The following is a 19,872-nucleotide window of genomic DNA, read 5'->3' as shown; positions in this document are numbered from 1 at the left end:
AATGGGCCAGAAAGTAAGATTCGTGAGACTTTGGAGTTCTGCTTTTGTCTAAGATATAGAAAGCTAGACACATTTAAAATAGCACCCAAATCATACTTAGGTGTAGAAATACCTACATAGACATTTAACAAAATGTGTGCAAGACTTGTATGCTGAAAACCACAAAGCACATTGGTGAGAGAAACCATAGAATAAATAAATAAATTAAGGGTAAGATTGTGTCTATGCATTGGAAGACTCAGTAGTGCTAAGATGCCTAGTTCCCTCAAAATTGAGCTATAGATTCAATGGAATCCCAATCAAAGGCCTGGCAGGCAATTTTTTTCGGGTGGTGGTGGTGTGTGTGTGTGTAATGAATTGACAAGCTGATTCTGAAATTTATGTGGGAAAGTAACTAGAACAGCCAATGCCAGTTCTTTTTGAAAAAGAGCAACGTAGTTGGGTTACTCACACTGTCTGATTTCAGAACTTGTTATAAAGCTACAATGAGTGGTCCAGTGGTGTGGTGCTGGTGTAGAGACATTTAGGTCAATGGAATAGAATGGACAGTCAAGTAATAGACCTAGCTGTCAATCGATTTTTGACAAAAAGACCAGGCCAATTCAATGCAGAAAGGATAGTTTTCTCAGTAAACTATGCTGGTACAATTGGATATCCAGAGGCAAACAAACAAACTACAAATCATATCTCACAGCACAAGCAAAAATTAACTGAAAATGTATCATAGACCAAAATGTAGAATCTAACTCTATAAAACTTCTAACAGAAAATATTGGAGAAAATCTTTGTGCCTTTGAGGTAGGAAAAATACTCTTAGCAGGACACAAAAAGCACAAATCATAAATGAAAAATCAGTACATTTGACTTCATCAGGAATAAAGTCTTCTACTCTTTAAAAAACACTATTAAGGGAAAGATAGAACAACTTACAGACTGGAAGACAACATTTTCAGATCATATCTCTGAGAAAGGACTTGTATCCAGAATATATAAAGAATTCTTACAACTCAATAATGATGGTAATAATAATCAATGATAAAAAATAGACAAAGATGTGGATTCATACTTTGCCAAAAAGAGGTATATAGGTGGCAAGTAAACAATGAAAGATGTTCAACATGGTTAGTTATTATGAAAATAGAATTAAAAGAATAATGAGATACTGTCACAAACTTATTAGAATGGCTTTGCCAAACCCTGCCAATATCAAGTTTTGACTAGGATGCAAAAATAATACAGCTATTTTTCAACACAGTGTGGCAGCTTTTATCAAGTTAGACACATACCACACGATCCAGCACTACCACTCTTAAGATTTTAGCCAAGGGAAATGAACCGTATGATCACACAAAATATATGTACATGAATGTTTATGGTGGCCTTTTCCATAATTGCCCCCACCTGGAAACCACCCAAATGTTCATCAGCTGGTGAATGGATAAAGTATGGATACTTTGGATCCATACCTGATGGAATGGATAAAGCGGCAGTACCGCTTACTGGGCGTGGTTCAGCTATGCAATGACATATATTCAGCAATAACAAGAAATGAATTACTGAGAAGTGTAACTTCATGCGTGCTGAATATATGTTGATAAGTGAAAGAAACCAAACTCAGGGCTACATACCAAATGGTTCTGGGAATAGGACAATCTAGAAAGGGCAGGAAGCTGTAGGAACAGAAGGAAGATCAGTGGTTGCCAGGACCTGAGTTGGAGAGGAAGAGATTGGCTAACAGGGGCACGAGGGAACTTTTTTGGGGGCTGATAGAAGTGTTCTGTATTTTGCTTGTGGCAGTTGTTACAGAGATATATGAGTTTGTCAAAATTCATAGAAGTAGACACCCAATGGGGTGAATTTTTGTGTGTGTAAATGATATGCCAATAATCCTGGGTTTATAAAAAGACCATAGAAGGGTACCTATAGAGTGATTTTCAGGTGGCCTCAGACCCTTCTTTTCCTGAGCCCTTAGGTCAAGACTGGGCATTTGATTTCTAAGTGAAGGACTGTCTTACGTTTATCATTAACTCCCATCTCCAAGCACATTCCCTGTACATATGGTAGATGCACAGTCCATAAGGGTAAAGTGAGTAAAAACAAATCAGTGAGCTCTTGCAAGGAACCAAAGTAGACTCTGATAATCTGTGGGTCCCTGTGGGCTCTTTCAGCTTCTCCAGTTACTTACCCCAGCATGACCCGACTTCCTGCCCCTGGGAATGACCCACCTCCCCCACCCCATCCCCGATTCACCACCGAGACATTTCATACTTTGCCTTTGCCCATGCAAGTCCCTGTGCCTGGATCACCCTTCAAGGGCCCGCACCTGTGGGGAAAGCACCCCCCCTGCCCGGAACTCCAGCAAAGGTCACGTCCTGTGTTGTCCCATAGGTGTGTGCGTGCACAAAATAATGTCCGTGTGAGCATGTGCACACAGGAGGCATCCAGCTGTGCAAGGGAGGATAAACTTGGGCAGGAGATTACAGGTGGAAGAGAAAATTCTCCCTCTCGGGGAGAGCCCATCTTCCCCTCCCCTGCTAACTAGGATAATAGTACTAGTTAGGCTCTATTCTAAAGCACTTTGCCTGTGGAAGTCCATGTTACCCTCCCAATAACTCTACACACTATTATTCTTCCCATTTTATAGATGTAAGAACTGAGACACAGAGAGGTTATGGATGGGTGGTTGCACACACAGGAATTGAGGAAGGAGGGACTTGAAGTCTGACGCTGCCAAACTATAGGGATGCTGGCCTGGAGGGAAGGACTAGGGCTGGTTGAGGGTCCAGCAGTTCCCTATCCCTTGCAAGGCTGGAACCAGAGTGTGGCAGGTGCTGTGAGTGGGTGAGTGGCAGGAGGAGGGTCTGAACACAGCAGTGAGGACTGTGCCTTGGACACTGACCAGCCCCAGCCATTCGGGGTCACTCTGGCTGGCAGGGGCAGTAGGGCAGGCTGGCCTCTCGGAGGTCTGGGATCAGGCTGGCAGGGGCAGTAGGGCAGTGGCTGGCTCCTCCTCTCCCTTCCTCCCTACCCCCCCCCCACAACCCCTCCCTAAATCATAAAGCCAGACCCCAGTCCTGACTATTTCTCAATCCCCAGGAGCCTAGTTCCTGTGGGCAGCACTTGACGTGCCTGAACCCTCTCTTTTCTGCAATTCAAGGGAAAGACGAGATCTTGCACAAGGTACCCTGTGTCTGCCCTCCGCCAGGGAAGGCAGGCATGGAGCCTCTCTGGCTGCTCATCCTGCTCGCCATCACAGGTAGGACCCCGTCCCTCCGCTGCCCCTGCCGTCTCTCCCTCCCCTCCTTGAGTATATGGCGGGCGGGTGGGTGGGGAGCACTGGGCTGAACTATAAAGGCGGTTAAAGTCTGCAGCATGTTCTGCACCCCTCTTTTCCCCACCTGCCCCACATTCTTTATGTGCTTTATGTGCTCTCCCTCCCTCCCCCGGGTGAGAGCCCACTGTCAGACTCTTCATACAGGTGGAAGTATAAGGGGCTGGTGGATTCTAGGCACACGGAAAAGGAAGGAATTCTGATAGTGACATCTCAGGCACTAGCTAGCAGTTGGGGGAAATTTTGGGGGGCATGGGTAAGAGCCCTTAAAATTATGAACTGCTAGCCCCAGAGGGATGGCAATGTGGGAGGGAAGAAAGAGGGACGAAACCCACAACCAAGCATGTACATCTTCGGGGTGCCTCTTCTGCTGATGTGAAGGTCCTCTTGTCCTCCGCCCTGGAAGGGAGTTAAGGGGGCTGAAGATTTCCGTCACTGAGTTGGAGGGCTGACACCCCAGATTCTTGCACACAACTACCTCCTTTTATTGGGGGAAGGTGCCTCTTGTTCCCCTAGAGCAATAGGCAAGCCTGGTGAGAGGAGAGGCTGTTCCAGCGGAGCCCTTCTCCTGAGGCTTCTTAGCTAGGAGTGGAGTTGGGGGAAGACCGGGGGCTGCCTGGAAGCAGAGGGATGGACAGGGTGACAAGTGGAGGGAGCACTGCTTCCTAAAGGCAGGCCACCCACTCCCTGATCTTGTCTTCCAAGACATGTCACCATATGGTTGAAGACAGGGTAAGGGAGGACCAAGAGAGGGGAAGTTGAGGCAGAGGGCTCCAGGTGATTCTTCTGCAGCTTCTGCCCTGGCGATAGACTGTGCTCTAAGCCTGTCTCCCCTGCCCCAAGAAAGGTCCCCAAAATAGCAGCCTCATGTCTCCCCCAAAATAGCTCTGAGATGAGTCTCTCCTGAAAGGGGAACAAAGCCACAGAAATAGGGAAGCCGGGAGCCAAAGGTCAGAAGGAGAAGATGCAGAGCCCGTGCGGGCGTGGGCAGCTGCCGAGTAAGCATGAATGGCCAGGGCCGGGAGATGGTATCCAGCCCAGGCTGAGGGGCCACTGGCCCTGCTCTCTTGAGATGGAGAGGGTCCCATATGACAGGGAGAAAATGTGTGGAATAGAACTGGAGGGAACTTCAAGACCAATGTCTCTGGAAATAGGCCCAGAGATGGTCAGTTACTTCTTTAAAAATGCCCAGCAAGTCCAACGGTGTTAAAGCCAGACCTAGGACCAGGGTGTCACGGTGGGCTGTGCACCCTCTCCCAACTTACATAAGAACCTGAGCTCCTTAAGGGCAAGATTTCTCTCTCTTTGGTCACTGCACACGTGGGCATTCGAGAAACATTTGGTAGATGAACAGAGAGTGAAGGAACATCTCCTCCCCAGAGCTGTCCGGAGCCCACAACACGACGGTGTTCCAGGGCATGGCAGGCCGGTCCCTGCAGGTCTCCTGCCCCTACAACTCTTTGAAGCACTGGGGAAGACGCAAAGCCTGGTGCCGCCAGCTGGATGCAGGGGGCCCGTGCCAGCGGGTCGTTAGCACCCACCGCTCATGGATACTGGCCTTCCTAACAAGGCGGAACGGGAGCACAGCCATCGTGGACGACGCCCTGGGTGGCACTCTCACCATCACGCTGCGGAACCTTCAAGCCCATGACGCTGGCCTCTACCAGTGCCAGAGTCTGTACGGGGATGAGGCCGACACCCTCAGGAAGGTCCTGGTGGAGGTGCTGGCTGGTGAGTGCGTGGCGGACTGCACCGCTGGCCCACCCCTGGGCTGGGACGAGGTCCCCGATGTCTGGGAACACCCACCATGCGGCTCTTGCCCTCCCCCTCAGGGCCACAGTGGATGGCTGTGCGGGTTGCTCACTGCACATGGGGGCCACACTCCAGCCCTGGCGCCCCTCTCCAGGCTGCGCTCCCTGGGGCAGGACCGCATCTCTGGCAGGAAGGGTCCTGGCCTCTAATTTGCACAAGGCACCGAATGAGCTGGCTATGGTCCTGCCTCCCCAAACAGCTTCATCCATTTGGCATCCAGTTAGGATGTGAACACCTAAAGCGGCCCTTAAGGAGTAGGAGGAGGTTCATTTGCTCCCTCACCCAATTACCCAAAGGAACTGCCAGTACAAAGTAAGAGCCAACCTGGTGCAGAAAACAGCCCGAGGAAGGGGCACTGCTTGTGACCCCGGGTGATACGCTTGCCTCTCTGGGCCTCCACGTCCTCATCTTTAAATGGAGATGATGATGTTTGTCCTGCTGCCCCCACAGGGCTCCTGTGAGGCGCCCATGAGGTGACAGGGTTAAAAGTGCTTGGGGGTAAGTGACAGCCCCCGCCGCAGCCTCCCGCTGCTGAGCTGACCTGGGGTCCTCATTCCAGGCTTGCCAGGCAGCGGGGTCCTCCCCACCCCTGAGCTTGGCACATGGAAGCCTTCTGCCTGTGTCTCCAGAACACCGTGTGTCCCCAAGGAGAAGAAATCTGGGGGTACGAGTCCCCTTTCTGACTCTCGCCCTTCCCCACCTCCTCTCCCACAACATGGCCCGTTATGGTGGAAATGAGCTATTTGTTTAAGGTCTAAGGTGGGGAGCGGAGGGGAAACGGGTTGCCCTAGACCCAAACCCCACGTCCATCACTCTGTTACATGGTGGGAAGGGGGAGAACTGGGTGAAGGGACACAAATTTTCAGCCCTATCAGGGTCTAAGCCTCAGCCAACTCCCAAGGGGGTGGCAGGAAAATAATATAAAATAATAATAATAATAATAATCCATAGCTGGTGTAGACAGCCTGACAGTTCACGCAGAACTTTCAAATACATCCATTCATGCACTTGACCTTCCCAAAGACCCTGTGTAATGGGAGGGTGGGAGTTACCGAGCTCCGATGAGGTGCTAAGCACTATACAAGATGCTCTCCCTGAATCCTGCAACACTACTATAAAGGAGGTGTTTCTATTCGACCCACTTTACAGGTGAGGAGACCGAGGCTCAGAGAGGCTAATGACCCGATCTGCTCTGGGCCAGAGCCCAGGGGGCCTCACCACACCCAGATGGGTTCTCCCCACTGCAACCAGCTGCCTCAAGGAGGAGGGGCTAGAAGCTCACAGGCTCTGTCTTCCACAGACCCCCTTGATCACTTGGACCCTGGAGAGCTCTGGATCCCCAAAGAGTCCAAAGGCTTCAAGGACATCCATGTGGAGCCCAGCATCGCCAGGTATAGAGATGGGTCTCTGCTAAGGTCTCTGGGCAGACTTCTGCCGTGCAGAGCCCGGGCATGGGATGGAGGCTGGGGTCCTAGAACTAACTACAAATCTGAAGACAGTTAAAGCATGAAAGGGCCTGGGGATAATTTTTCTGAACACAACCTCCAACCAGCCACTGTGTGTTGGTATGGCCATGCCAGTTGTTAAAATATTGAAATTCTCTTTTTTTATACGTAACTTCTGCTCCAAGCCTGCTGAATGCCCAGCCTCCCCTTCCTCCCCTGGCAGCCCTTGGACAGCCCACAGTTTAACAACAATACAAGTTTAAGTACAAGACTGGGACCCCCAGCAGATACCTGCTCCTTTGGTAGGACCAGAATCAGCTCTGATTGGTTCATGCCTGTGTACTGATGTTGAAATACTATTAATGTAACCACAGTGTACCCCCCCCCCCCACTATACCATCATGCACAGCAGGTAATTGCTCGGCAAGGGAAGTGTTTAAATGTGCTCAGCAGGTAGATCCTGATTACAGGCTCCCCCAAGCCCACAAAGCCTCATCCCAGGGATGGTGCTGGGTGGGGAGCTATTCTAGGCCCCTGAGAGCTCCCAGTGTCTCCCTGTTCCTTCTCCGAGGGCAGACTTCAGTGTGTGGGCCACCCCAAGGCCTCCCTCATGTCCTCCTTGTGTCTCCAAGGAGTCTCTCCAAAGAGGACATGCCCTTCCCACCCACTTCCATCCTTCTCCTCCTGGCCTGCATCTTTCTCAGCAAGTTTCTAGCAGCCAGTGCCCTCTGGGCTGTGGCGTGGCGTGGGCAGAAACTGGGGACACCCTCGGCCAGTGAGCCGGACTGTGGCCACGACCCAGGTTCCCAGCTCCAGACCCTAACAGGTGAGCATGAGGAGCACAGCGGTGGCTGGGGGTGGACCGGGCAGGGGTGGCGAGGTGGAGCTCAGAGGGGCCATGTGAGCATCGGTCGGTTGCAGAGCGGAGAGACACATGAGAGAAGAGGACCCCTGATGGGACGAGGCCCAGGAGAGGCCTGCTGGAACCACCCCAGCCTGCACACTGGTCCCTCGGCCACCAAGACTCCTGGTTCTGCTTTGGCAAAAGGCTAGACTGCCCATCCTCTGCTTCCCCTGGTCCTGGAAACAGAAGGGTGTGTGGGAGGGGGGGAGGGGGAGAACATTTGTCAACTTCTATACACTGGGCATTAAATACTCTCCCAAATAAATCCAAGACTTCATGTTTAATCGGATGGTTTGGGGCTTTGCGAAGGCCTCTCTCTTGCTCCAGGGCTAGGAGAATGAATTTGGCCGAGGATGAGATAAAAGTTCTGACCCCTCGGGGCCTCAGGCCTTAGGCTACTGCATCCCGCCATTCTCAAAGGCTCCACGCCACCCATCTTTGTCTTCTTCTTGCTCCCTTCCCTAGATCTAATTACTGAATCCTGCCTCTTCCTCTGGGATTTCTCTAGCACCCAGTCTGGCTCCCCTCTCCTCCACTTGCCTCCTGCCCCTCAGGAGGATTATTCTAGGATTATTGCTGCCCACCCTTGCCCCAGTCCATCTCCCAGCTGACTCATCCACTCCCTTCCCCAAGCTTTGCTTTCCTCCTGTTACTTCCCCTACAGGCAAACAGCCACAGCTTCTTATATAGTGCAGCATACCAGAGCCGGGAACAACTGGTCTGAGCCTCTCACTACACAGAAGGGAAACTGAGGCTCAAAAGGGAATGACGTCACCCCAAGTCCCCAGCAGAGCCTGGAAGTGCAAATTTCGATTGGTGTTCAAGTTGCCCTTCCCTCTAGCTCAAGCCTGCTCATTTATTCGTTTATTTATTCAACAGATATTTTCTGTGCTGGATACCATTCTAGGCGCCAGAGACACAACGGTGAACAAAACGGGCCAAGATTCCTGCCCACACAGAGCCACAGACTAGTGGGAGGGGAGGGAGACAGACACAATAAATAAGTCAGCCAGATGGTTTGTTAAAAGATAAAGAGCTGAGGGGGAGCCTGGGTGGCTCAGTCGGTTAGGCGTCTGCCTTTGGCTCAGGCCTTGATCTCAGGGTCCTGGGATTGAGCCCCACATCGGGCTCCCTGCTCTGCAGGAAGCCTGCTTCTCCCTCTGCCTGCCCCTCCCCCTGCTTGTGCTCTCTCTCTCTCTCTCTGACAAATAAATAAAATCTAAAAAAAAAAGATAAAGTGCTGAGGAGCAAATGACTAGGCAGACTGGGAGTGCAGAAGGGACAGGATGATGTCATGCTAGAGGGCATCAGAAGGAACCGCTGGAGAAGCCCTGGGAGGAGGTGAGGAAGTGAACCACGAGGATATCGGGACCCGAGGACTGGGGCAGAGGGACAGCCAGGGCGGCTCAGGAACTTCATCTCTCCCCCGAGCACAACACACCATTGCAGCCACGAGTGAGAGGGAGGGGATGGAGACTTGCCCAGGGAGGCCTGCAGGAAGAGGAGGAAATGAGGCACTCCCATCCTTGGCCTTGGCAAGGTGGAAGTCCAGGAGCCCGTGTGGCCAGGGCTTTGCCCCTTACCATGGGCGTGGGCTCCTGGAGTTTGGAGCTCTCGTGTCCAGCCTCACGTCTACACATCACTCCCCGGAGCCAGCCCAGCCCAGCCCTGCCCACTCCCTACAGAGGCTGTTGCGCTAGCCCTGTCCCCAGCTCCGGGATGCTGGTCCAGGCTATGTGTCCCAGGTCCTTGGACTCAGCGGCACGTCAACCTTCCTCATCAGGTTCTGGGCCCCGTCTCCTTCCCGCAGACCTGAGGCACAGTCTAGCAGCCAGGAGTGAGCCTGTCCACCTGCTAGCACCAAGGCCGACAAGATGGCAGGGGACGGTCCCCTGTGTGCGTCACTGGAGAGTGCCTGCTGCTCGCCTGATCTTGAGAGCTTGGCCTTTTGTCTTTCTTCCTCTGCCACATTTTGACGTCCCCTCAGGGTTTGGATTGCCACTGGGATCCCCTGCCTTGGACTCTCTGGGGCGCACACGGGACTGAAGGGGGTCAGGTAATTTAGCTCCAAATTTGCCTCCTACGCAGAAACCTGAAGCAAGTTCCTTAACCCCTCTGAACCTCACCTATTAAAAAACAAAACAAACAAACAAACAAATCAACCCTGTTTTTGCTGGGGTTTTGTGGGGTTGAAAGAAATACCATTAGTGAAAGTCCCAGGCCAGATGTTTGGTGCAGAGCAGGTCCCAGATGAACACTGGCTTCCTTCCTCTTCTCTAATGCCCACAGTCTGACACCTCCCTGAGGCCTGGTCACCTCTGTCCTGCAAAGGTGTGGACTGTACCTGTTTTAGACACTTGGTTACATATTGAGGACAGGTCTCCTCTTCACGGCCCATTAGTGTAATAGCTTTCTCGTAAGGAAATCGAAGAAAACCTGATGCATATTGGCAGGACAGATATAAGCACTTTCATGTCACCCACGAGGCTTACCCACCTGTCCAGTTTGCCCAACACTTCGCCAGTGTAGCACCAAAAGTCTCATGTCCCCACGAAAACTCACAGCACCAGGCAGACGGGACAGTTGGTCACCCTCTCATCACTTCCAGCTTCACACACTGTCCGGCTTTCTCGGGCTCCTGTTCCCAGTCCCCATTGGTAGCTCCCTTGCTCCTGAAGGAAGGAGAGAGGCAGAGGGAGAGGGAAGGAGGAGAGAAAGGAGGGGAGAGGAAGGAAGGAGGGTGGTTTCTTTAGCCCCTTTCTAGGTGTGATGTCTAGGTCAGGGGCAGCGTGCCCCTTTCAGCCATCCCCACCTTGCCCGCCCTTGTCTTTCTGAACACCACTGTCCCAGGTCAGGAGGTTTATCGCCCACATTTGGTGCAGGGTCCCCAAACCCCAGTTTTGCACAGGGCAACGTGAATGGGGGCCATATGTTTTCTGTGCCGGCAGTGGGCTTGTGTCACAGGAGAGGAACCTCCAAAGATGAGGCTTGGAGTTTATATACAGCATCAGCCCATCTCCCTCTCTTGGGAGAGAGACACCTTTACTCTGGAAGGTAAACAGCTCTTCTCGAGGGAGGGGGTAGATCTGTCTAAGCAAGTTCCTCTGGAGCTGATACACTCTCTCTAGCATTCAAGGCATGTTTGCTATTCAATCACGCTAGAACAAAGCTCGATCAGTGCCCAGACCATGCAGAAATGTGAAAATATCCATGGAGAATTGTCTCCCAACAGACAGGCTAGGATATTCTTGAAACAAATATAATATGCTATAAGAAATGTCTGGAGAATAAGAAACCTTGTAAATTGAAAATACTAAGGAAATAAACACGAGACAATAATAGAAGGGATGGAAGGAAAAGATGAGGGTGTCTTCTCGAAATCAGAACAAAACGGACAAAAAGATGGAAAACAAGAGAGGAAAGATAGGAAAATGAGATGAATCCATGAGGTTCAGTATCCAACTAGTTAAGGAGTTCCAGAAAACGGGGGAAGAGGAAATGGGGCGTCATTATCAAAGGATGGATGCGGTTGCCAGAACTGGAGAACATGGGTGCACGCTGCCAAGTCTCGAGAGCACCGGGCACAGTGAATGAAGGCGGGTGCCATCCAGGGCACCTCGGAGTGGGGCCTCCTGATGTGAGGTCGTGCAGCAGGACCGGACAGTCTCCTGAGAGCTCAGGCCTGTGTGCTCATTACAGACTATAGAACCAGAATAACGCTCCACCTTCCTCCTTCACACCTCTGCATCCTCCGATTTGATCTTTGGAAGACTCTGAGGATTCTCTTCCCTCTCTCTCTATTGCTTATCCAGTTCCAGATCCTCCTCCCACCTCATCCCTTAACTGGGCCCCAAGAGCCCGGGTTCTGCCCGTCCTTGGGCCTTCTCACCCTGCCTCGCCCACCCCTACCGACCCTCATGGTCAAGTTCCCAAGCACTGAATCAACCAGGCTTTGGAAGGGCGCCTTATCCCCACCCACAGAGGGGCCCCCAGTGCCTGCCTCCCTCTCCATGGCCTCCGAGAGCCCCACGTGACTGAGGCAGATGTTTCCTGCTCCCTGGGGAATGCTGTGTCAGTGGCCAGGCAAGCCCCAGAGCTGACATCTGCCGACCTGCCATGGGCCCCCACCTGCTACCGCTGTTGCTCCTGGGACTGGCAGGTAAGGTTAGAAGGAGGTGCACTTGGGGCCCCCTACACTCCGCTCCAGGCCCAGGAATAACCGGCGTTATTGTGGCAACAATAACATATGTAGGGCCCAGAAGGTGGACCTCTCCGTGCCTGTGCCCCTGTGGCAGTGGGTGGACTGGAAAGTTCCCGCAGCTCCTGCCCAGCCTTCCCATGTCCTTTCCTTCCCTAGGCCAGGGCTCGGCGGGCACCTTCCCGGAGGTGCTGCAGGCCCCCGTGGGGGGCTCCATTCTGGTGCAGTGCCGCTACGAGCCCCAGGACATCAAGGCTCGGAAGGTGTGGTGCCGGTTCTTGCCAGAGGGGTGCCAGCCCTTGGTGTCCTCGGCTGTGGATCGCAGAGGCCCTGGGGGCGAGCGCATGTTTCTCACCGACCTGGGGGGCGGCCTGCTCCAGGTGGAGATGATTACCCTGCGGGAGGAGGATGCTGGCGAGTATGGCTGCGTGGTGGAGGGGGCCATGGGGCCCCAGACGGTGCACAGAGTCGCTTTGGATGTGCTCCCTCCAGGTGAATTCTCCTCGGCTGGCCATTGCCCCTCCCCGCCCCCACCGGCTGCTCTTGGGTCCTTGGGGGATGGGGATCCTTAGCGGGGGTAGGAATTGGGAGGAGATATTTTTGACAGCTCCCCAGGGACCGGAAACCAAACTGGGTGAGCAGTCTGAGATAAAACAGCCAGACTTTGGGTCCCTCCCCCCCACACACCAGCAGGTTTCTCCATTGGAAGGCACATTCTCCTTCCTCACCCATGGCCTTGGCCTCCTCCTGCAGCATTTTCAACATACTTGATGCTATTTTTTTTCCCCTTAGAAACGTTTTAAACAGAGTTTTAATTTGGGCATAGCAACCTGGAATTCCCCCCCCCCTTTTTTTTTAATCTTCCAGTTTATTATTCCTGTTATAATGAGTTTGATGGCTTAAAATGATCGAATTCGTGTTTTATTTAATTTTATGTCTTCACTGAGCATCTAGTATGTGCCTCACCTTCAAGCAGGGTGCATTTGGTGCCTGAATTACTTCAACTCATTCTATTTTTTAAAAAAGAGGCAAATGTCACTAATAGATATCAGTATTGTCAACCCTATTTTGAGTATAGAAAGTACTTTATTTTGATAGGCTGTGGTTTTCTCTCACAGGCTACAATTTTCTAATGTCTAAGCATTTATTAAAAGACAATTTTAAAGTAGAAGAAGAGATTTTCCAGAAAAATTGGATGTTGTAAAAAAAAAAATGTTCTGTAGGGAAAATGGCCAGGTTGCCTGCAGAAGTGGAGACTCTACTACCTTTCTTTTATGGATGATGACAGTCTTTCATTTTCAGGTCTTCCTTTCTCAAGTAATTTGTGCCCAATCCCCAAATCACGAAATGAAGAAAGGCCTTTTTCCTCTTCTTGGTTTTTCCCCCATTTGTTAATTACGAGGTGGACTAAGTTGTCATTAGAATCCCTCTCATCTCTGGTCCATGATCATTATTTTATGTCAGGCTCTGTCTTCCTCCTTCCCTGACACTCTAAGGTCTAGTAACTCCAGCTTGTAGGACAGGATGCACTGGGGAGAGGGGCAGGTGCTGGGGGCCCAATGCTGTAGAGGATGGTTGTAGAGGATGCTCAGGCTGGCTGGTGGAGGGTGGCTTCCAGGGAGGATATGAGTGGCTTAGAAGGTACCAGGAGGGCAGGATATAGGCAGGCAAGAGGGGAGAAACAGCATCTCCAGATCCTGGTTTGGCTTAAGGTGGGAGGTAGGAATGATGAGCCTCTGAGAGCAAGGAAGACCCCTATCCTGAGGGTCTAGAAGGACTGGCCAGGTTCCCAAGACAGATCCTCAGGCCCAGAGAAACCAACCCTGAGTCCCACAGCCAGAAGTTGGGCATGTTGTAGGGATGATAGAAGCCTTGTCACAAAACCAAGACTTGGGGTCTTAGCAAGGCTCTCAGCAAGGATCACTTGGATTATTTCACATTAGGGGTGACCCTAGAATTCCTTAGATCCTGAGGGCAGAGCTTCAGATGGGCTCAACCAGCCTGCAGGGGGGTCACATGGTTGCAGGTATATGGAGAGGTCTATAGCAGGCTGTGCTGAGGCCCCTTTAGAAACCAGTCGATAGGGGCGCCTGGGTGGCTCAGTTGGTTAGGCGACTGCCTTCGGCTCAGGTCATGATCCTGGAGTCCCAGGATCGAGTCCCGCATCAGGCTCCCTGCTCAGCGGGGAGTCTGCTTCTCCTTCTGACCCTCCCCACTCTCATGCTCTATCTCATTCTCTCTCTCAAATAAATAAATAAAATCTAAAAAAAAAAAAAAAAAGAAACCAGTCGATGAGCACCAGGAGCAAGGTTGCCACTGAGGACAAGAGTGGAGAACCTATTCGGGGGCAGGGCGGGGGAGCAGGTGAAGAAGGAAGACGGGGCAAGGGTTGGGAACTGGTGGTGGAGGGGAAAGTGGGCCTGGTCACAACGGGGTAAATATTGAAAGAGCCCATCCCTGATCTCCAGAATTAGGGCCCCTGAGGAATATGCCAAGCCCACATTAGTGTTTCTTACTTGGGATCTCTCCTTCCTCAGACCCACTCCCCCCAGTCCCTCAGATCTTAACAGGCCTGTGACCCTGCCCACCATGGATGGCTATGTGCTCATTAATATTTCCTTCTGACTCAGCTCCTAGCCTGAAAGAGGAGGAGGAGACCTATAAGGTTGGGAGTCTGGCTGACGGCCCCTCCTCAGACACTGTGGATAGTGCCAGCCCTTTGGAACCCAGCCAGGATAAGAGGTACTGACAAGAGCTGTATTCGGTGGCTGGGAAAAGGGTGGTGGTGGGAAAGGGGGTGAAAGATTGTTCAGAGCCCCAGGCTAACTCAAGGGGAAACCTTATGGTTCCTTCCACCCCTGAGGAACTTCTGATCAGGCAGGAAGTCAGGCAGACCCGCCTGTCTATCCCAGTTCAGCAATGACCCTTTATCTCTGTGGTCTCCAGCCAGGATACCCTGATAATGTGTTTCTCTTCTGCCCTGCCTGAGTATGCCCTCCTCATTCCATCCCTCAAATCCTCTTCTTGCGTCCATGGCTCACCAAGAACAACACCCTTCTACACCGCTCCGGGGTTCCTGGTGAGCGGGTTCCTGGTGAGCAGCTTCCTGCCAGGTTCAGGCCTGAGCTCACCTACCCCTTTATGTCCTTCAGCATCCCCTTGATCTGGGGCGCTGTGCTCTTGCTGAGCCTGCTGGTGGTGGCAGTGGTGCTGTTTGCTGTGATGGCCAAGAGGAAAGGTAGGTAGCCGTCCACCTGCCGACCCTAGCACAGCCCCGCTGGTCATGTACCAGCTAGTCTTGTAGACAATGCTGGACTCGGTCTGTGTCGCCTATAGATGGGCTTGTCTGGGCTTTAGTAAGGCCCTCGGGTCCTAGAAGTTCCCAGACGAGGGGTGGACAGGAAGAAGGAGATTCAGTGGGAGCTGTCCTGGGGACAGACAGGAATCGGACAGGGTGGGCAGTGGGATACACAGGTGACTGGAGGAGGTGAGGGAAAGGATTCAGTAGACAGGCTGAGTGTTGAGGCAGGATGAAGGGAGTTGGAGGCAGTAAGTGGGTGGGAGGCTCCTGGCAGGGTGGGGCAATACTGGGGAGGCAGTGGGTAAGTTTTGCTGGTAGGAGTGGGATGAAGGGTCTGGACCAGGAATGAGGCTTCAGGGACTTCTGAAGGTAGTGAGGGGATGGGCTCTGAGCCAGAATGGGAAGCAGACTGTGGTGTCATCCTCTGTCTTCCCAGGAAACAGGCTTGGTGTCCGCGGCCAACCTCAGAGCAGTGGCATTCCAGGCATGGTAAGAGGCCTCTCCAGGCCCCCAGCCAAACTCCCCAGACCTTCCATTGGTCCAGCTCACCGAGAGGTCCCAGGATGAGGGGGTAGAGAAAGACTGGGACCCAGTCAGGGTCCATACCCTCTTCCTAAATGCTGTAAACTTGGCACCAGTTATCTTCCACCTTCCCACCTTGGTATTTCACCCTCCCCGATTTGGGGAGAATGTTAGGGCTTGAAAATCTTCAAAGGGAAGCCCTCTTGCCCACTAACATACTCAGGATTTGAGAGACCCAGTGTGGTCCTGGGCTTCCCCCACAAAGGGAACTGGGGCAGAGGGGCATTTTCTCTCTGCCTCACTCACCTGCTTTTGTTACAGGCCGCCTCCTCAGTGGCCCACCATATCAGTGACTCTGGACTGGGACTTGATTTGCCATCGGACATTCCATATGCTAGGCTCGACTCGCCACCTTCCTTTGACAATACCACCTATAGCGTACCTCTTGATCCCCCATCAGAGAAATCCCCACCCCCAGCCCAATCCTCATCGCCCCCTCTGCCTCCTAAGGTCCTAATGTGCTCCAAGCCTGTGACATATGCCACAGTCATCTTCCCTGGAAGGGACAAGGTTGGAGGGGCCTCCTGTGAGCCAGCCCAGGATCCACCGAATGGCCACATGCCACCCAGCTAAGCTGTCCATCATGCCGTACACTCACGGAGACTATCCCCAGAACTCTGTGCACCCAGCCAGCCAGCCCATGCCCTAGACCCTTACAATATCAGAGCAGCTAGGGACCTTAGGTTCTAATCTAATATCTTGACTTTTCTGACCTGGAGAGTGAGACTTAAATGTGACTGAGGTGTCTTGGGAGTCCCCCATGCTTGTTCCTCTGCCATTTTACTACTGAGCTAAATAAACTCTGAATGGTAATATATGAGCTCTTGATGTTTGAGGGGGAAGGAAAGGGCCTGAGTTTGACTATTCCCACGGCCTGGAAACTGAAGATTCTGGTCCAGAGTTTGTGCTGCATGATCTGCTGCCTGTTCTGCCTGTAGGGACATGGTTTCATTCTCTGGTCAGAATACTGTGATGCAGTTTGATTCAAGGGGCACTAAAAACACTTCTTCAAAAGTATTTCCTGCCTTTCTCATGGTACCTAAATTATAGATCCATTAGCTTAAGTCTAGAGATCTCTTCTGCCTTCTGCTCTGCACCTTGTAAACAAATGGCATCTTCTGATGTGACAACATGACGGGAGGAAGGGGATAATGTGAGTGAAAGGAGACTCAGGACAGTTGGGGTGAGAGAGATGGAGCTGAAAAGAAATAGGAGGGATGTTAAGGGAACAAACTGAGGATTGCTGGAGGGGAGGTGGGTGGGATGGGGTAACTGGATGATGGGCATTAAGGAGGGCACTTGAACTAATGAGCACTGGGTGTTATATGCAATCGATGAATCACTAAAGTCTATCCTTGAAACTAATAATACACTATATGTTAACTATATTGAATTTAAATAAAAAATAAAAAAAATAGGAGTAAGATCAGAAACGGAAATAAATCCCAAGCCTATTCCTTGGCAGGACCAAGGATTTTCAAGCTCCAGGAGATAAAAGACCTCTGCAGACATGTTTTATCAGAGCTGGCTCTCAACTGGGTGGACATCTGGTAGCACTGTACTCTTTGGCCTGAAATCTGGAGCCTGGAAAGAGCCCAGTGGAGAAAAGGCATGGCATGGGAAGAAGGTAAATGAATGGTAAAGGTGTGGCCATTGTCAAATGTAAATGAAAGCTAGTCCAGGCTGTGGGTGGAAGAGCCTTTAAGGTCTCTGCCAGGATTTCTTCTGAAACTGCTCAATTTGAAACTCTTTGCCCATATTGAGATGACAGATAGATGGAAAGGATGAGGTGCTCAGGAACCTATTCTTCTTATAATCATGGAGAGCTAAGCATAAAGTGTTTTTCACCATCTGGAGAGGCCTGAGTTTGGTCTAGGTACCTGAGAAAGGACAGGCAGGGCGTGTACCCTGGGCTCCAGCTGGGTAGGCCTCGTGATGCTATTTTCAGGGAACTCTGGCAGGATGTTCTGAGCCTCCCCTGATAGAGTCTCAGCCTGTGACAGAATATAAATTTACTTCTGTCCCTTGTGGAGGCAGCAGCTGCCCACCAATCAACTAAGCCCTCATTTTCCCTGGCTAAGATAACTAGTGACTTGCCTGCTGGGGAGGAGAGGCAATGAGGGTGGGGAGAGAATGTGGGGGAAGGGCAGAATAAAGTCTAAAAAGAACACCTCTGGGAAAAAGTTACTCTGGTCTGAATGTAGTTTGAACTTTTTATAGCCTGACAGAAGTAAAAGTATATTTAACAACACAAAGGAAAATACTAAGATCAATTGGCTGGTAGAGAAGAGGGAAGGAGGAAAGGGAAATATATTAATTCCATCATTGCTCATGATAGAAGTCTATGAATACCAACCAGAATCTCACTTATAACAGTAACTTCTGAGATGAAAATACAGATCTTCTAAATTTTATCATAAGAAACATATGAAAACAAAGCAAAGAAAATGCAGGTGACATGACAAGGCCATTGCTTCATATCAGAACCTTTGGAATGCAGCTAAAGCAGTTCTCAGAGGAAAAGTCACACCCTCAACAACAAGAATTAAGCATCTTACTCAAATTGCTAGTTCATTTGAAAGAAGGAAAATTATATAACTAATACATAAATAAAAGAGCTTGTTCTTTGAAATGAAACGAAATAAAGGAGACAAAGTGTTAGCTATTAACTTAAAAAGAAGAATGAAATAAGAAATGACAAGGGGAAAATAATCACAGATATAAAGACAATGAAAAACACGAGAGTATTTTGTGCTCATGGTGGTGGTTGGGGTGGGGGTAATGAATGTAGAGAAGGCTGAAATAAGTTTTTGGGGTGACTGAAATGTTTTCTATCATGACTGTGGTAGTGGTTACCTGGGTGTATATATTTGTCAAAGCCCATCATTAAAATCGGTGCTCTTTCAGGGCACCTGGGTGGCTCAGTCAGTTAAGCGTCTGCTTTCAGCTCAGGTCATGATCCCAGGGTCCTGGGATTGAGCCCTGCATTGGGCTCCCTGCTTGGCAGGAGGCCTGCTTCTCCCTCTCCCGCTCCCTCTGCTTGTGTTTCCTCTCTCACTGTGTCTCTCTCTCTCTGTCAAATAAATAAATAAAATCTTTAAAAAAAAGATAGGTGCACTTTCTTGTACGTAAATTATGTTTTGATAATTTGATTTTTAAAAAATACTTGAAAGACCATGGGGGAATAGTTAAAATAATCTTACAGAGGAAAATGCTCTTTAAATTATACAGAACTCAGAAGCCATAAAAGAATTCATTGATACATTTAAACTGATACATTAAAATAAGAAAAGACTGATATCTTTTTCTCCATGACAAAAGCACAACTCATACAAAGGCAGAGTGCTCAGTAGGGGTTACTACAAATAAATTAGAAAACAAATACTTAATAGGATATATAGATATAGCTCACAAAATAGGAAATATAAACATAGTAAAGATGCTTAACTTCATCTAAGGGAAATGCAAATTAAAAGTACATTGAGAATGACTTAAAAGAAAATGGTTAAAGAACTCAGAAAATTCTCCCCCCCCACCCAATTTCTATTTAAATTCTAGTTAGTTAATGTATAGTGTAATATTGGTTTCAGGAGCAGAATTTAGTGATTCATCACTTACATAATAACACCTGGTGCTCATCATAACAAGTGCCCTCCTTAAATTCTCTCTTCCAAGGGTGCCTGGGTAGCTCAGTTGGTTAAGCATCCCATTCTTGATTTCAGCTCAGGTCATGATTTCAGGGTCCTGAGATTGAGCCCTGCGTTGGGCTCCGCACTGAGCATGGAACCTGCTTAAGAGTCTCTTTCTCATCTGCCTCTACCCTCCCTCTGCTCACTCTCTTTCTCTATAAAAAAATCCCCTGTTCCATAAAAGCAACAAGAAAACTGGCAAAAATAGCCAAAATCAACTTTTTTAGAACTCTGGAAACCAATGGCTTGCATCAACCCCAGGAGCTTTTACTTAAGAAAATTGGCTTTCCCTCCCTTGTATCTCATTTAAAACACAACTTCATAAAGCAGTTTTTACATATCTGTGTTGACAAGCACACCATTTATTAAGATGTAACTTTTATGACATTTATAATATGAAAGAGTGGGGAGGGAATGGAACTATATAGGATCAAAGTTTTCCTACATTGTTTAAATTAAATTGGTAAAAATGTGGACTGGATTGTTTTAAATTAAAATGCTAATTGTAATTCCTACAGCAAGAAAAAAACCCTCAAAAACATAGTAAAAGAAATGGCAAGGGAATTAAAACTAAATATAAGTTGTGTATTTAATATAATGAAAGACAGTG

General features: G+C 49.9%; 3 protein-coding genes across 8 annotated transcripts in view; 2 read left to right on the top strand and 1 right to left on the bottom strand.

The window, feature by feature from the left end:
* Positions 1 to 3,071: 3,071 nt before the first annotated feature.
* On the top strand, positions 3,072 to 8,643 carry TREM2 (triggering receptor expressed on myeloid cells 2). Of its 5 annotated transcripts, none has more exons than XM_054505845.2 (5): positions 3,072 to 3,256; positions 4,712 to 5,062; positions 6,444 to 6,534; positions 7,293 to 7,414; positions 8,372 to 8,643. In XM_054505845.2, the coding sequence occupies exons 1-5, from the start codon at positions 3,217 to 3,219 to the stop codon at positions 8,494 to 8,496; spliced, it is 729 nt and encodes a 242-aa protein (XP_054361820.1). In that variant the 5' UTR covers positions 3,072 to 3,216; the 3' UTR covers positions 8,497 to 8,643. The 5 variants fall into 5 exon arrangements, with proteins under 5 accessions (XP_054361820.1, XP_054361819.1, XP_045722821.1 ...); XM_054505844.2 differs by having other exon boundaries at positions 3,073 to 3,256; positions 7,221 to 7,414; XM_045866865.3 differs by lacking the exon at positions 8,372 to 8,643 and adding an exon at positions 7,494 to 7,708 and having other exon boundaries at positions 3,074 to 3,256; positions 7,221 to 7,414.
* A 48-nt stretch (positions 8,644 to 8,691) lies between these two features.
* Positions 8,692 to 19,872, bottom strand: part of LOC123837721 (adenylate cyclase type 10-like) — a 60,955-nt gene continuing 49,774 nt past the window's right edge. The window contains exon 28 of the transcript XR_010413621.1: positions 8,692 to 10,164. The gene's annotated coding sequence lies outside the window, so the exon portion shown is untranslated. The remainder of the gene's footprint in view (positions 10,165 to 19,872) is intronic.
* Positions 11,163 to 16,805, top strand: TREML1 (triggering receptor expressed on myeloid cells like 1). Of its 2 annotated transcripts, XM_045865993.3 has the most exons (6): positions 11,164 to 11,651; positions 11,850 to 12,182; positions 14,321 to 14,432; positions 14,843 to 14,928; positions 15,428 to 15,480; positions 15,835 to 16,805. In XM_045865993.3, the coding sequence occupies exons 1-6, from the start codon at positions 11,609 to 11,611 to the stop codon at positions 16,144 to 16,146; spliced, it is 939 nt and encodes a 312-aa protein (XP_045721949.1). In that variant the 5' UTR covers positions 11,164 to 11,608; the 3' UTR covers positions 16,147 to 16,805. The 2 variants fall into 2 exon arrangements, with proteins under 2 accessions (XP_064453653.1, XP_045721949.1); XM_064597583.1 differs by having other exon boundaries at positions 11,163 to 12,182.

This window comes from Mirounga angustirostris, unplaced genomic scaffold (assembly GCF_029215605.1).
Source record: "Mirounga angustirostris isolate CCGP_5_RB_7025 unplaced genomic scaffold, mMirAng1.0.hap1 SCAF_8, whole genome shotgun sequence".
NCBI lineage: Eukaryota > Metazoa > Chordata > Mammalia > Carnivora > Phocidae > Mirounga > Mirounga angustirostris.
Note: the sequence above shows the minus strand (reverse complement) of the source record. Positions and strands in the feature narration are given on the sequence as shown.